Below are 13391 nucleotides of genomic sequence, written 5' to 3'. Positions count from 1 at the left end.
ACACTCTTTTTTCCACACGAACACCACTTGACACACGACGGCATATCTTTTATTCCCATCGATCCTTCCATGCTTTTCATCTATACATTTACTTACCAAATCACTATAAACATCGATTCACATAATCGTTATCAATATCGTTATTCTTTAGCGAAGCTGTTCATTCATATTCGATCGAAGATCAAACGATTCGATCGATCGAGTCACGTGTGTTCTTCAACCAACGCAATATTTATCGAACAAGTGCAAACGAACGATCGAGCGAATTTTTTAAATTCAAAATAGAAAGTACCGCTATTATGTTGTAATATACAATTAGCGATGTAAAGTGTGTATCCGTACACGAACGTAACGCACAACATTGAGTGTGTGAAAACGACGCTATATTTTCCCAAAATACAATTTTAAATTATATACTAGCGATATCTGGTGGTGACGGAAGAAAACTGCGACTGGTTTATCGACTGGTACGTATGTCGATTATATGAAATTTCTCGAAACTAGCTCCCTCTTTAACGTCTTCGTGTCAACGATTGGCATTGTAAATTGTAAACGATGTTGATATTACTACATGTCTGTGATACATCTTTCAAGTGCATCACTCGAATGCCAAAGCGAACTGTGTCAAGAAATATTGCAAATTTTCTTTACGACAGAATACCTCTATGAGATATTTTGTCCATCGTATTCTATAAAATGAGTAAGCGATACACATTATTATTGTTAGCGATTGTATACACGTTCAAATGATAACATGATCTGTTAGGTTCACAAAATAGCAGAAGGGTTAGGTCACAACAGATTTTATCGCAACCGGTTCTCAAAAAACAACGTACGGACGATACTGGTGGTATTTTCCTTTCTCAGCCTACTGCAAGTACAAGTGCAAACATACCTCTATCAAATACCTCTCCTAGTCGCGTGATTTCCGAAGATGACGATCAACTTGTTAATAGCGTAATACGATATCTTCTTATATTGGACGGAGGAAAACAAATTGTCAATAAAACTCGTATAATAAAAAATGTTTTTGGAAATCGAGGAAGACGTTTTCCTTCAGTAATGAACAAAGCAAAAAGTTTGTTATCAAAGGTACGAGTAAAACTATGACTTCCTGTTGTAATCAAAGTTTTAAATATATCCATGTGTTTATAGGTGTTTGGTTATGAACTGGTAGAACTCGAAGGTAACAAATATATGCTAGTAAATAAAATAAAGAATGAATTACCACATATTTATCCTCTTGGAACCGAAGGTAGCCAACAAGTATTGTTATTCATAGTGCTTACTCACATCTTCATGCTTCAAAACTCCTGCAGCGAAGGTAGTAATGCCATGTGAAATATATAATGTTGTTTGAGAATGATCCTAATTTCTATTTATGTTCTTCAAATTATTTCAGAGTCTTTGTCGAATTTTCTTGCGAATTTAGATATTCCTTATGAAGATAACAATCAACATGTTTACTTTGGTAATGTCAAGTACTTGATAAACGAGGTAAAATATACAGTCTGAAAAATAGAGGCAAGTTAGAAAAATTACAAATCTAGTGTGAAATAGGAATTGAGGTGAAATTAATTTGCTGACAGGTTTTTGTTGCTCAAAAATACCTTGACAAAATAACTATGGAAACAATAAATTTAACTAAAATAGAGTTTAAATGGGGTCCTCGTGCAGAGCATGAATTTTCTCAACGTGCTGCTTTGGAATTCATGTCTGAGGTGAGAACATGTTTTAAATTCAATTTAAACATACATAGTCTTTTCAATGATAAAAGTTATGTGTCTATAACAGGTATACAATGGACGTCCAATAAAAAGCTGGCAATTGCAATTTCAAGCTTTAACTGCTCAAGAAAAATTAGATAGATAAATTTCACGGATGTGTCATTGCAAATGTGATAAAGAGGAACAGATTGCCATATTTTAAACAATAATCTATTTATAAAATGTACTTTTTTCAAATATAGAGATTACCTACAAATGAATTTTGCTTGTAACAAAAATATCATTTTGCAAAACTAGCAAATTGTAACAAAAATTTTTCATAGCATAGATTTCGAAATAATTTTAAGCTTAAGACAAGCATTACGATCCAATTCGTCGAACAACTAAAGGAATAATCGACGCTTAAAATGTTTACAAACGTCCCTGAGTGCAGCCGTAAAACTGCGATGCGAGATTAAAACACGCGCATGTGTATATGTGCAGTCTTCGAGTTTAGTAGGATAATCGGAAGAAATCTAAAATACTCAGAGTTGCCCTAGTTTTAACTAAATCTAATCGGATTCATATTTCCGTTTTTAATTCCGTTACTACGTCGTACAACGAAGAACACTTACAAGCGAAAAAACTATAAAAAGAATAAATAATAAACGAAATGAATTTTTCTTATATATTTTTAACGTGTCTTTTACAAACAAAAAATTCCTGCATCTCGCAAGATTCACTGAAAATACACCATAATCTACGTCACAATGTGTTTCAGTGATACGAAAAATGCAAAAAGGAAAAGCATAACGGTAGAGTATTCGAGTTCTCGTTTGTTTTATTCAACGACTATAATTTAATGTTTGAACAAAATCTTTGACGGTACTTTGTTTCGACATATCTCGAGAGATATATTTCAAGGATGCAAATATAGCGCTGCCATCGGTTGAAACCTTCCAAATATTATAAAATGGTATAAAGTTTCATAATAAACAGTAAAGGTGAAAAATATCCCATCGTAAACAATAAATATTAAAAACAAGGATCGTCGTTAAAACGGCATGATTTCGAACACAGAGCATTTCCACCAGAGAACAGGGATGGAAACGCGCAGTTACCAGTAATCGAGGTAAAAATCAGCTGGGCCAGCGAATCTGTGTCAGGCTGGGGGATCTAAACTAGCACGAGGCTTTACCGAATATTCAGTATTCGGCCGTCCTCCTCGCTAGGTGGTAGTGCGGTGCTCTACAGTTTGCATCACCGCAATACCGCGCGTATTACCGTCTATCTAGTCTACTTCCTATTTTATCCTATATTATTCTTAATTTTTTATTCAAATCAATTACACTGCGGGATCATTGGACACTTCGAATGTATATGTATATATATATGTACGTGCATGCGCTCGCGCGCACTTGTGTATGTGAGTCGACATACATACAACGCGATATTACAAATTAGTACACGATTAAAATTCATTCTTCAACGTGATAGAGAAGCAACGAACTAAATTACAATAACGAAATGGTAAATAACTAAGTGACTAAATCGTGACTGAATACAAGCGAATAAAAATGAAATCAATGAAATCGCAAAACGACCATATGATAATCGCGAAATAACGATACGGGACGTCGTTTGACAAAATACTTTTCGCGTAAGTGATTAATAAAATGTGGAAAAAATGTGACAATGACCGTTTGATAGTCCTAAATGGCCGAAAACAACCGAGTATCGTACCAGAACGGTACTCCTTTTGGTCATGACGTTTGAATCTTTTCCCGCGCGATAACCGATCAAACAGTAAATCGAAAAATTTATTCGTTTCGATCTTACGCCCAACGATTATATGTGTTAGAATCGAAAAGCGAACCAAAAAAGAAAGACAACTTCCCAAGTTGTATGACCTCAAGGCGATATATAATGTTTATCGTGGATGATCGGTATCATACTTCGTACACCACGTTGTGTTCGCAGTAGAAATATTTATAATAACTTTTAATAAATGGAAAGAGTGTGAACATCAAAATGGTGTATGTCTAACATCCATTATCGATAACCGCGAGGAGAAAGAAATTGTAAAAAAAATTGTTATTTAGCGTTAGAATAGTGAACGTAGAAGTACGCGTGTACTTGAACACTTGAAGAACGTTGTATGAGACGAAAAACTGGGCAAAATGTTCAATCTATATCAAAATTTGAACAAAAAGGACGAAGATCACAAAGAGTCGGACGTGACCGGACACGATAGATTCTGGCAGGAACGTCCGAGGACGCGTCGAAAGCGTCGTGCCGTTAATCGAAGGACTCAGAGCGCCATCGAATTTGATTCCGAGGCTATAGTTTCCGCCCGAGGCACTCTTCGTCGTGGAAGAAGCGCGAGCATCGAAGATGAAGATAGCGACGAAGAAAAGAGTTACCAATTGACCAACAAAATCGACAATCTAGCTAAAATACTATTTAGCCGCGTATCCGCTGCTCGAGGTTGCAAGGATTCCGATGTCAGGTACGTTCTACTTCTCGCCTTCTTTTTCTTCTGTTTTCTTTCTATTCGTTCTCTTTTCTTGTTTCCTTCCCTTCTTCCCCTGTTTCTATCTTTTCATCCCTTGTTCTTATTCTCAAGTTTGTTTCATAATCTCGTTCATAACCATTGTTAATGTTATTATTAATATTAACGTGCCACGTCCGTACAATTATCAGCAGCATTGCCATTTAATGTATGTATATGTATATACCAGCATGACAGAGAGGAATGTTTCGCACGATCGATACTAGCCGAGTTATTCTAATTCCAGCTAACGACAGCAAAACACTACGTGAGGCATATCACTACTTGAACATCCATCGTCATTAAAATCGAAATTTGTTAGTATTGATACGATAAACGTCTGACGTAAATACATATGTAGATCTTTTCCTGTTTCGACTGTAATTATTGTTCGAGCTTCATTGTATTGTTCGATTAGTCTACATGTCATTCGCGAAACGTTAATACTCCTGAAATATTGTTTGTCAAGCAGTTACCTATCGATCGTTCTCGAGTATACTTGACCCTCGATTTCACGATACACACCATTAAAACAACCAGTAGCACAAATAAAATTGAGTTGCTATTCATTTACAAAGCGAATCGATCACCAATCTTTCTTCTAGGTTATAATTAACTGAGTTTCTGGATCATTTTCGATCGAAATGATACGTACATAGTACGTATAAACGCTAAATATATATAACCATATTGAAATATGGTTTTGCTTGAAAGTAATTATATTAAAATTATGATTTTTTATTAAATTTTCCTCCGATGACAACAGAAGCGAGTGATTGTGATATAATTGATCGTCATCACGATTGCACACAAAATGTACGATCTCGAAGTAAACGAATACCAGTTGTACAACAACGCAGGTAATGAGCGAGTCTTTTCTCTTTCTCATCCATCTTAACTTTTGCAAAATTCGTAAGATGAATTGGAGATATAGAGAATGAAAGAAACGAGTTCGTTCGTGAAACATCGATATTACTACAATAGTCATCTTATTAGATGAAACCCTTGTATTCGTAGAGAGAGATGGCTGCTCGCTAATAACGCGACCGATCCAGTTTGTAGTGGTTGGTGTGTACATCTAATCTGTTATTGGTATCGTTCAAGGAATCGTTCATTGGAACAAGAAGTTATTCATAAGCGAAATTATAATTTTTCGGCTAAATTGGAAGATGATACCACTGATTGGTAATGCATTCTGTTTCTTTCTTAGTCTTCCTTTTTTTTTTAAATCGAAGAACGTGCACGCATACACACCTGATTCTGATTCGTTCGATTTTGATAACTTGAAATAATTATACAGCGTTAAAATTTCAACGAGAACAATCGTCCTAAAGTATTTGGACAGTCAATTATTCAAATTAGATTCAAATTTTGCCAATGTAAACATAGCAATCGTGTCTCATTATAGTTCGAATAAAATTTCAAAGTGTTTTATATAACACAAACACACGAAAAAGTTTTCTATGATAAATATACGAATATTTTTACGAGTACCACCGTAGATATATGCTGATGGAATTTGAATAGAAATTATTTATCATTTATTCGATGTGGGGCGATTTTCTCTTCGTCTCCGTTAAAATCGCAAGCACCGGATGGAAATTAAATTAATTTGCTGTATACTTGAAAATAGGAATGGAAGGCATAATTACACGGCGTTGGATCATGGACCATCTGTTTGCGAAAATGTTGGCGAGTACATGGAAATGGAAAAAAGATCGAGGGACCGTGCCTTATCAATTTGTCAGGCCTATATCCGTAGAACACCGCGCTACAGTCTCGTCAAGCAGCTGAATAATCTCGGTAAATTGTTGACGATTCTCTTTGTCTCTGTACCTTAGTTAGCCTTTCATACAGCTAGTTTTTATTTGTAACTAATAAGTATGTAAGTGCTAAACAACGTTAACGTGTAGACTGACACGCAGACCATGCTATTATCATTTTTAATCTTCTTTTCATTTGTACCAGGCTCTAGAATGGACAAACATTGGTTCATAGTAAGAGATACTTCTTTAAAAACCGATCGACTGATTACGTTAGCTCCGTTAAATAGAAACTGCTCATTGAGCATAACTCCATTGACAAAGAACGTTTTGAACGACTTATTCTTAGCCTTGCAACATCCGTATATATGCCCTATATTCGATATCGATTTCCTTGAATTGGAAAGTCAAAACTACGTGGTCGTAGTTCAACCAATCAGTCAAGGCAGCCTGAAAGATTTGATATACGGGGTAAGTATCATGATCGTATATAGATAGTCATACTAATTTGCTGATAATGAATAAGATAAAAGATAGAGAGTTTAATTTTAGAAGCTTGAATTAAATGAAATGTTCAGATGTTATTTTATTCTTTTCACTAGATCGAAAGAACGGGTTGGAACGAAGACTGGAATCAGAAGTACGGTTCTCGCGGTAAAGGACTTCCTTTACCTCAGGTTCAACAAATGGGACGTCAAGTGCTAGAGGCGTTGACTTTTTTAAAAGAAAGAGGATTTCCAACGGTAATCCATTTACATTCGGGAAATGTGCTCGTTCAAAATGGTGTCGCACGTCTCGCCGGCCTAGAAAACACGCTCCTCGGTTTCACCAGCCGAATACACCCACTAATCGCTTCTCGTATTTCGCAAAATATTTCGATTGATATGATATGTTTCGGTAAGATTAATTTCAGCTATTCTTTGAATCGAAATTCTACTTTTATCACTCTACTTTCCAACGATCAATCACATTTATCATCTTTCAGGTCATATGTTGTTTGAGATGTGCGCTGGATACGAATTACCATCGTTTAAACCAAATTCCACGCATCTATCGGACGTTGAAATATATCCACAAGTACAAATTCTTTCTTTCTGTTCGTTATTTGCTTCCGCTCTTTTTTTATTTCATTTGTTCGCACGCTTTGTTACTAATTATATCACACATTATTGCTCCATTTATCTCCATCGGTTTGTTAAAAATACTAACAGCTATGTTAATAACGTTAATAATGATAAATACGTTCGATATTTTATCTCATTGTCAATGACTTATGTGTACGTACACAAGCGATTTAACAATTTCTATGCATCATGATTTATCAAGCATTTTAAATTATCTAACCCTTGTTCCTCGACGTTTTCGACAAATTTCATAAAAATAAAAGGTCACTAGTCGATCGAAATGTTTGTGTACAGGTCGTCGAGTTACTCCAGTTCATATTTGGTGAATCATCTAATCGTCAGAAGATTATTGAGGAGCTCCTTGTACATGATTTATTCAGAAATATTGATCTTCGTGAAATGCGAAGTGCTCCTGTTACGGTACAAATATATTATTAGTAGCATATGTATACTCTATCGTTTCAAATTACATACATTATCACTTTTCCTTACAGATATTTCGTCCAACATTAACACCGCCAGTAGTAAATTTACTCGACGGTATTAAACGACAAAATGCCAATAAAAGGTAATGTGATCGTATGAAATATAACGCTAGAATAATTTGTTCGTACCTATTTCAATATTTTGCTAAAGATTCGTTTTGCATGCACGAACAGGCAGAGATCGCGTTCTATAAGCGACGTGTATTTGACAGGCAAATTTTGGTAATGACATGAAGGATCCGATTAATCGATCTAATTCTTTAAAAATCTTCATGATAGAATGTAACTTTTATCTTTTTCATATTGCAGAACCACACAGTTGGATATCGTCGATGAAGATACAACGTCTCTACATAGATCACATACCGTTTGCAAGAATTCTTTACTCGATGAGATTTATAACGAGCTTTCAAACACGGCTGTATAATTGTGGGAACAAAATTTGTTTCATCGCGATTTTATCTTTAATATATTCGTACGTTTCTCTACCGAGTGCCAAAAGTTATTCCAATCTCTATTTCTAGTATAGTTATTCAATTACAAATTTAATATGAAAAAGAAAAGAAACAAGAAAAGAATTAGAGATAAAACAAGGAAAAATAATATGGAAGGGGCAATAAAAAGTGGAAAAAAAAGAAAAAAGAAAAAAATATAAATCTTACAAGAGTAATGTATTTTATTATTTAAAATATCAAAAGACACACAAGATATCTACGCGTTTATGGAAGAAGCTTGAAAATAATAAAATGTCATCTCATATGAATTGTAAATTCAATCCCTTCTATCACAAATTATTCCTACATATTTTTACTATTCAATTTTCATTGAATTTCGTCCCACGTCGACGAAACAACGTTGAAGATGAAAATGAACTATATCAAAAGGTATTGTCAAATACATCAAATGCTCACAATTACGCTCAATTTTCAATCAATTCAGAACCAATGGAATCAAAATGTTCAGGATAATACTTGAGTTGTTAAACATTTAATAAGATTCGAATAACATAAACGTGTTCCTATCATCTCGCAATGATACCCTGCGATCTTCATTTACCAAAACTAAAACATATGATGCTTTGAATTAAAAAAAGAGAAACTATACTTCATCGAAAACCATTTTAAACTCATTCTATTGTATAGTGCACACTTAATTTTACATATAAACGTAAAAAACTTTCAACACATCACGAAATTTGTAGAGAAAAAATTATTTTTCTAGAAGTTTGTACATAATATGTATCGTGATATTATAATCAATGAAATACTATTATATCAATTATTTCTAAGAAACATTAAAAGTTCACATGCGACGCTTGTTTAGTTAATTATAGAAATGTGTGTGTAATTAATATATATGCTTGCAAGCGGACGTAAGATCGGTAATAAAAATAGGTATTATTGCTTCTCGATGATCGTTTTCGTTTAAATGTATAAATTCACTTTAATGTCTTCTTAAATCTAATTGGGTCATTGGTTTCGCATGAGCACACACACGTGTGTATGTACGCAAATGCGCATATGTCGATAGAAAATTCCAGTATCAAATAATTTAATTGCTTACTTTTCTTATACATTTTATGAAGCACCAGCTTCTAATTCACTCGCTGGTGTGTCTGGTTCTTCATCATTGTAAATATTTTCCGCCATTTGCCACACTTGCATTATATTGTCTTCCGATACAGAACATATGACCCAAGGCTCATTTGGATTCCACGAAAAATCACTAATTTTTGCGGTATGACCACCATGAATAAACTATAGAAAATGTAAACGCATTAGTAATATCTTAGGAATTTCGAGGTTCTACATAGTTAAAAAAAAAAAAGAAAAAGAAAGGAACATATTATATACCAGTAACTCGGGTGGTCCATCTTCAGCATCTTCGCTGGATTGCTCCTCGCCAATTTTACTAAGATCCCACACATGAAGACGCCTGTCTGTACCGCTACTAGCTAATATCGTCTCGTTATGCGGTGACCACTGAACTTGAAAGATCTCGTCTTTGTGAGATTCGAAAGAATGTAATTTTAATTTAAGATTCCTCAAGTCCCAAAGCGCTACTGTTTTATCGGCACTGCCAGTCGCAAGAATAAATTCCGAATATGGATTAAAACTCAAGCAATTCACTTCGGCAGTGTGAGCATCAACTGTATGACTTGGTTTACTGGTATTATTACATCTAATAATTGTAAAAATAAGACGAGCAATTAAAAAAGTTAATTGTAACAATATTTATGTTCTTTTGATTTGTCAATGACTTTGTGTGATGACATATAATTACCTTGTGTCCCAGATCATCAATTTCTGATCATCCGCGACAGATCCAAATAAAGATTCATGTAACAGATGCCAAGCCACATCCTCAACGACAGCAGTATGTCCAGTAAAGATTGTTTTTGCATCTATCACACGATTTTCTTTAGGGGGTGCATTAATATCCCATAAACAAATTGTATGATCATCAGATGCACTGAGCAAATATCCATTCAAGTTTGGATTCCATGATAGACCATATCCTTCTTTTTGGTGTCCCCTTAATCTGACATCAAAGATATTAAAACCATCGTTATATGAGTTTTGTTACCTCTAATAAATATAAAAAAATGTATTCACCTTAGATCAGGCTGGCATTCACCATTAGGATCTGGTTTACTTGGATGTTTTGTATAATCGAAAACAAGGACATCGCTAGATGGTGTTTTGGTTGCAATTACACACGGGTTTTGTGGCATATATCGTGCTCTATTTACCTCTCCTTCGTGATTTATTTTTATTTCAATTTCTATCTTTCCACTAACAGAACCAAATCCTCCAAATTCTCCTTTCTCATTATCATAGTGAGATGCATCAAATTGAGCATCCTCATTCGGTAATTGTACACTAGCTATAAGTAAATGATTTTGTTCGTCCGAAGTATGAGTACCCAAAATAAGACGATGTACAGAATAATCCTTTCCTTCTGGTCTAGTTACATCTGGTAACCATTGAGCAGTTAAAGATGGCCATTCTAAAGCATGTGTCATCACAAGATCATATAAAAACGGAGTATTTTTTTTCCATATTTTATATTCTTCATTGATAACTCTTTCTTCCACAGCATCGTCAAAAGTTTCTACAATTAAATAACTTGTGAAATAAAAGAAACAGAATATTTAAGAAAAAGTTAAAATGTATACAAATATTAACATATATACATGATTAAATGATTTTTTACATTATACAATCATATAATGAAGCGTTCAAAATATGAAAATGGTACGAAAATATAAATCGATTCGTTTCTCGATTAATATAATTAGGAAAAAACGTACAGTGCCAGAATTAAAAAATCAATATTTTAACTAATGAAAGTCGTATCTTTTTGTAACATTATAACCTATCGAAATACAATTCCATCACACATGCTGTATTTACGACGTAAGAATACTTTATGTCTTAATGTAAAACAAAATGAAATAATAATGATAAATCAAACCAATTTTAAACAATAAGCTTTATTTTTCATAGAAATTTGTGAAAAAGAAATGTTGAAAAAGATATCCTTGTTTATCATAATACTGAAAGCATTCTTTGAAACGGCAAACAACTGATAGACTTAACTATAAAAATAATTAGAAAAGCTAAAAAGAATGTTAGGTAATTAACATTAATCTTACCACCGTCTTTATCGCCCATTATTATATTTCGCTAAAACTTCAACACTAACAAGGTATGTTTAACCCGCCAAAAGCCGTGATGCCTAGCCAGATTTTACTGAAATGCAAGCGTACTTATTTGTAAACACGTCTTAAATATATGCTGCCTTTTCATTGTGCATGCAGTAACGGTTCAGAATCTCATGCGATACGCAGCTTAATTTACATTTGAATCACATATTTTACACAATATATATATTTAAATACCAACTAAAATTATGTAAGAGTAAGAATTGTTTGGTAAAAGTTTGTTTTATGTTTAACCTGTTAACATAAACAAATAATAAAGTGAAATTAAACAACTGAATTATAAATTTATATCTGTTAGTGGCATTGCTATTTACGCTCTAATTCTGTCAATTCGATGAGATTGACATTTATAATTTTAGAAATTAATCATTACACGTTGTAGGCAGAGTTATAATGATTTCTAATTCCTAAAATCATTGTTTGCTAAAAACCATAATATTTAAGCCTTTTTTATAAATGCAACTAATTAATCGAAATTTTGTTCTGTAAATGGAAGTCAATAACATTCTTTGTTTATCGTTAACGTTTGATTATCGATTATTGATATTGCAAATGAATTTTGCAAATTTTATGTGATAGATCAATGTATTATACGTCGTACGTTGTATTTATAGATTTCAAAGATTACTTCTTTAAATTATGCCAATATCATGCATGTATATTAAGTTAAAAAGGAAGATACATTTTAGCTGCTGATATTTAATTAATTAATATACAGCAGGAGACATGGAAGATATTAATGCCAGAAGAAACGCCAGAAGAAGGAGAATTTTGGAAAATTCAGAGAAACGGTTATTGAAAATTACTGGTAGAGACAACGATAATGAATCAAAAGGTAAATATAATTTACTTATTTTCATTTCATTCTTATTTTCATTCATTATAAAAGATAACTATTAAAAATATATTTTTATATTCGTTCTTATATCATTCTAGTCCAGAGTATACATTTAGGTTCATTCAGTCAAACATTCACTGCTCCAGATATACAAAATGAAACTTTATATCCAAATATAAATAGCGATATATCAGGTAATATGCAATATAACATTGAAATTATATTTTTACAAAAATATTATAGATAATCTTGGTAATTTAAGTATTAATCTTGAAGGTATTGACAGTACTTCATATGAGACAAAAAGTTTGTCACTTCCATTATTAACAAATCGCATAAATTATATATTATTAGCTGTTATTGTCAATATTCTACTCATATTACAACTGGATCATTTATTTGGGAAGGTAATTATAGATACTTATCAAAAACTGAAATTCTTGGAATTTTGTTGTACTAATAAATACTGGATTAAATATTACAGACAATCACAATACCATACTTTCTAGTAATGCTGGGACGTTTGTACAACTATAAGAATACACGAGAAATGCAAGAGAATAATCTACTGTATGCTGCTTTGATCTTATGCAATGTTAAGCCTGAGTTAACTTATCAATTAAAAAAATTAGTAACAATAAGTCATATGATAGTTGGAGATTTAGCTTTATATATCTTCAGTTTCACATTAATATATTATGGATTCTTTTACTGTTTATATAATACAGACATTCCTATTATCTTAAACATGTAAATTAGATATGAGATGTAATTAAACATATGATTCGTCAACTTTGCCCAAATTTTTATAAAAAAAAAAATATAAATATGTCAGAGAAGCGTCATGAATAGGGTTGTGGGCGTTTGATAGATCTTCATTGGAATTGGCCATCGTTGTGTTATAACGACGGTACGGCCTGGTAATACGAGTATGGATACTACCGATTCGACAATCAACCGCAGTGATTGGGCACTTGCGATACTAGTTACGTTGGTCTTAGGTTCGATAACGAATCCACGGGATGATAGATATACTTGCTCACACAATCTGACTCAAACATGTGATACTTACAGATCGTAAAGCGCTACTCTCTTCGTCGATGAGATCTCAAGAAAGAATGAATTTTCGTCCCGATGATGCCACCGAGGAAAACTATGATGGGGTGTGTCTAAGGACACGAGATCATCGGATTCGTC

General features: G+C 33.3%; 4 protein-coding genes across 10 annotated transcripts; 3 read left to right on the top strand and 1 right to left on the bottom strand.

Annotated features, from left to right (window-relative positions):
- The first annotated feature begins 501 nt into the window (after window positions 1-501).
- LOC100740701 (non-structural maintenance of chromosomes element 3 homolog) lies at window positions 502-1987 on the top strand. The gene is made up of 6 exons (XM_012382623.3): window positions 502-700; window positions 767-1092; window positions 1156-1324; window positions 1403-1497; window positions 1590-1721; window positions 1795-1987. The coding sequence occupies exons 1-6, from the start codon at window positions 697-699 to the stop codon at window positions 1870-1872; spliced, it is 804 nt and encodes a 267-aa protein (XP_012238046.1). The 5' UTR covers window positions 502-696; the 3' UTR covers window positions 1873-1987.
- A 450-nt stretch (window positions 1988-2437) lies between these two features.
- On the top strand, window positions 2438-8823 carry LOC100748923 (slowpoke-binding protein). Of its 5 annotated transcripts, none has more exons than XM_024365939.2 (10): window positions 2439-4215; window positions 5275-5442; window positions 5891-6060; window positions 6226-6491; window positions 6623-6917; window positions 7006-7097; window positions 7439-7564; window positions 7639-7712; window positions 7804-7851; window positions 7939-8219. In XM_024365939.2, coding segments are annotated over exons 1-10 (1569 nt in total). In that variant the 5' UTR covers window positions 2439-3886; the 3' UTR covers window positions 7940-8219. The 5 variants fall into 5 exon arrangements, with proteins under 5 accessions (XP_024221706.1, XP_024221707.1, XP_024221705.1 ...); XM_012382650.3 differs by lacking the exon at window positions 7804-7851 and adding an exon at window positions 4863-5117 and having other exon boundaries at window positions 4082-4215; window positions 7939-8571; XM_024365938.2 differs by having other exon boundaries at window positions 2438-4215; window positions 7804-8823.
- On the bottom strand, window positions 8569-11429 carry LOC100740580 (probable histone-binding protein Caf1). The gene is made up of 5 exons (XM_003487442.4): window positions 11288-11429; window positions 10245-10743; window positions 9913-10170; window positions 9483-9810; window positions 8569-9386 (listed from the first exon to the last, which is right to left on the bottom strand). Exons 1-5 carry the CDS (start codon window positions 11304-11306, stop codon window positions 9207-9209), a joined length of 1284 nt encoding a protein of 427 aa, XP_003487490.1. The 5' UTR covers window positions 11307-11429; the 3' UTR covers window positions 8569-9206.
- A 119-nt stretch (window positions 11430-11548) lies between these two features.
- On the top strand, window positions 11549-12986 carry LOC100740457. Of its 3 annotated transcripts, none has more exons than XM_033319507.1 (5): window positions 11549-11566; window positions 11971-12191; window positions 12293-12388; window positions 12471-12601; window positions 12679-12986. In XM_033319507.1, exons 2-5 carry the CDS (start codon window positions 12083-12085, stop codon window positions 12946-12948), a joined length of 606 nt encoding a protein of 201 aa, XP_033175398.1. In that variant the 5' UTR covers window positions 11549-11566; window positions 11971-12082; the 3' UTR covers window positions 12949-12986. The 3 variants fall into 3 exon arrangements, with proteins under 3 accessions (XP_033175398.1, XP_012238096.1, XP_024221719.1); XM_012382673.1 differs by lacking the exon at window positions 11549-11566 and adding an exon at window positions 11639-11656; XM_024365951.2 differs by lacking the exon at window positions 11549-11566 and adding an exon at window positions 11680-11814.
- The last annotated feature ends 405 nt before the right edge of the window (window positions 12987-13391 follow it).

Source organism: Bombus impatiens, unplaced genomic scaffold, assembly GCF_000188095.3.
Source record: "Bombus impatiens unplaced genomic scaffold, BIMP_2.2 scf_0155, whole genome shotgun sequence".
NCBI classification, from domain to species: Eukaryota; Metazoa; Arthropoda; class Insecta; order Hymenoptera; family Apidae; genus Bombus; species Bombus impatiens.
The sequence above is the reverse complement of the archived record's forward strand: the minus strand, read 5'-3'. Positions and strand labels throughout refer to the sequence as shown.

What these genes read in the sequence shown, in the direction of transcription:
- LOC100740701 (XM_012382623.3), top strand. An exon ending in CAAAAAGTTTGTTATCAAAG is followed by an intron (nt 1,093 to 1,155) that starts GTACGAGTAAAA and finishes ATGTGTTTATAG; the next exon opens with GTGTTTGGTTATGAACTGGT. An exon ending in CTTTGGAATTCATGTCTGAG is followed by an intron (nt 1,722 to 1,794) that starts GTGAGAACATGT and finishes TGTCTATAACAG; the next exon opens with GTATACAATGGACGTCCAAT.
- LOC100748923 (XM_024365937.2), top strand. Translation starts at nt 3,887, where the DNA reads ATGTTCAATCTATATCAAAATTTGAACAAAAAGGACGAAGATCACAAA. An exon ending in TGAAAGATTTGATATACGGG is followed by an intron (nt 6,492 to 6,622) that starts GTAAGTATCATG and finishes TCTTTTCACTAG; the next exon opens with ATCGAAAGAACGGGTTGGAA. An exon ending in ACGTTGAAATATATCCACAA is followed by an intron (nt 7,098 to 7,438) that starts GTACAAATTCTT and finishes GTTTGTGTACAG; the next exon opens with GTCGTCGAGTTACTCCAGTT.
- LOC100740580 (XM_003487442.4), bottom strand. An exon ending in GAATGCCAGCCTGATCTAAG is followed by an intron (nt 10,171 to 10,244) that starts GTGAATACATTT and finishes CTTTGATGTCAG; the next exon opens with ATTAAGGGGACACCAAAAAG. An exon ending in ATGGACCACCCGAGTTACTG is followed by an intron (nt 9,387 to 9,482) that starts GTATATAATATG and finishes CATTTTCTATAG; the next exon opens with TTTATTCATGGTGGTCATAC.
- LOC100740457 (XM_033319507.1), top strand. Translation starts at nt 12,083, where the DNA reads ATGGAAGATATTAATGCCAGAAGAAACGCCAGAAGAAGGAGAATTTTG. An exon ending in CAACGATAATGAATCAAAAG is followed by an intron (nt 12,192 to 12,292) that starts GTAAATATAATT and finishes ATATCATTCTAG; the next exon opens with TCCAGAGTATACATTTAGGT. An exon ending in TATAAATAGCGATATATCAG is followed by an intron (nt 12,389 to 12,470) that starts GTAATATGCAAT and finishes TTAATCTTGAAG; the next exon opens with GTATTGACAGTACTTCATAT.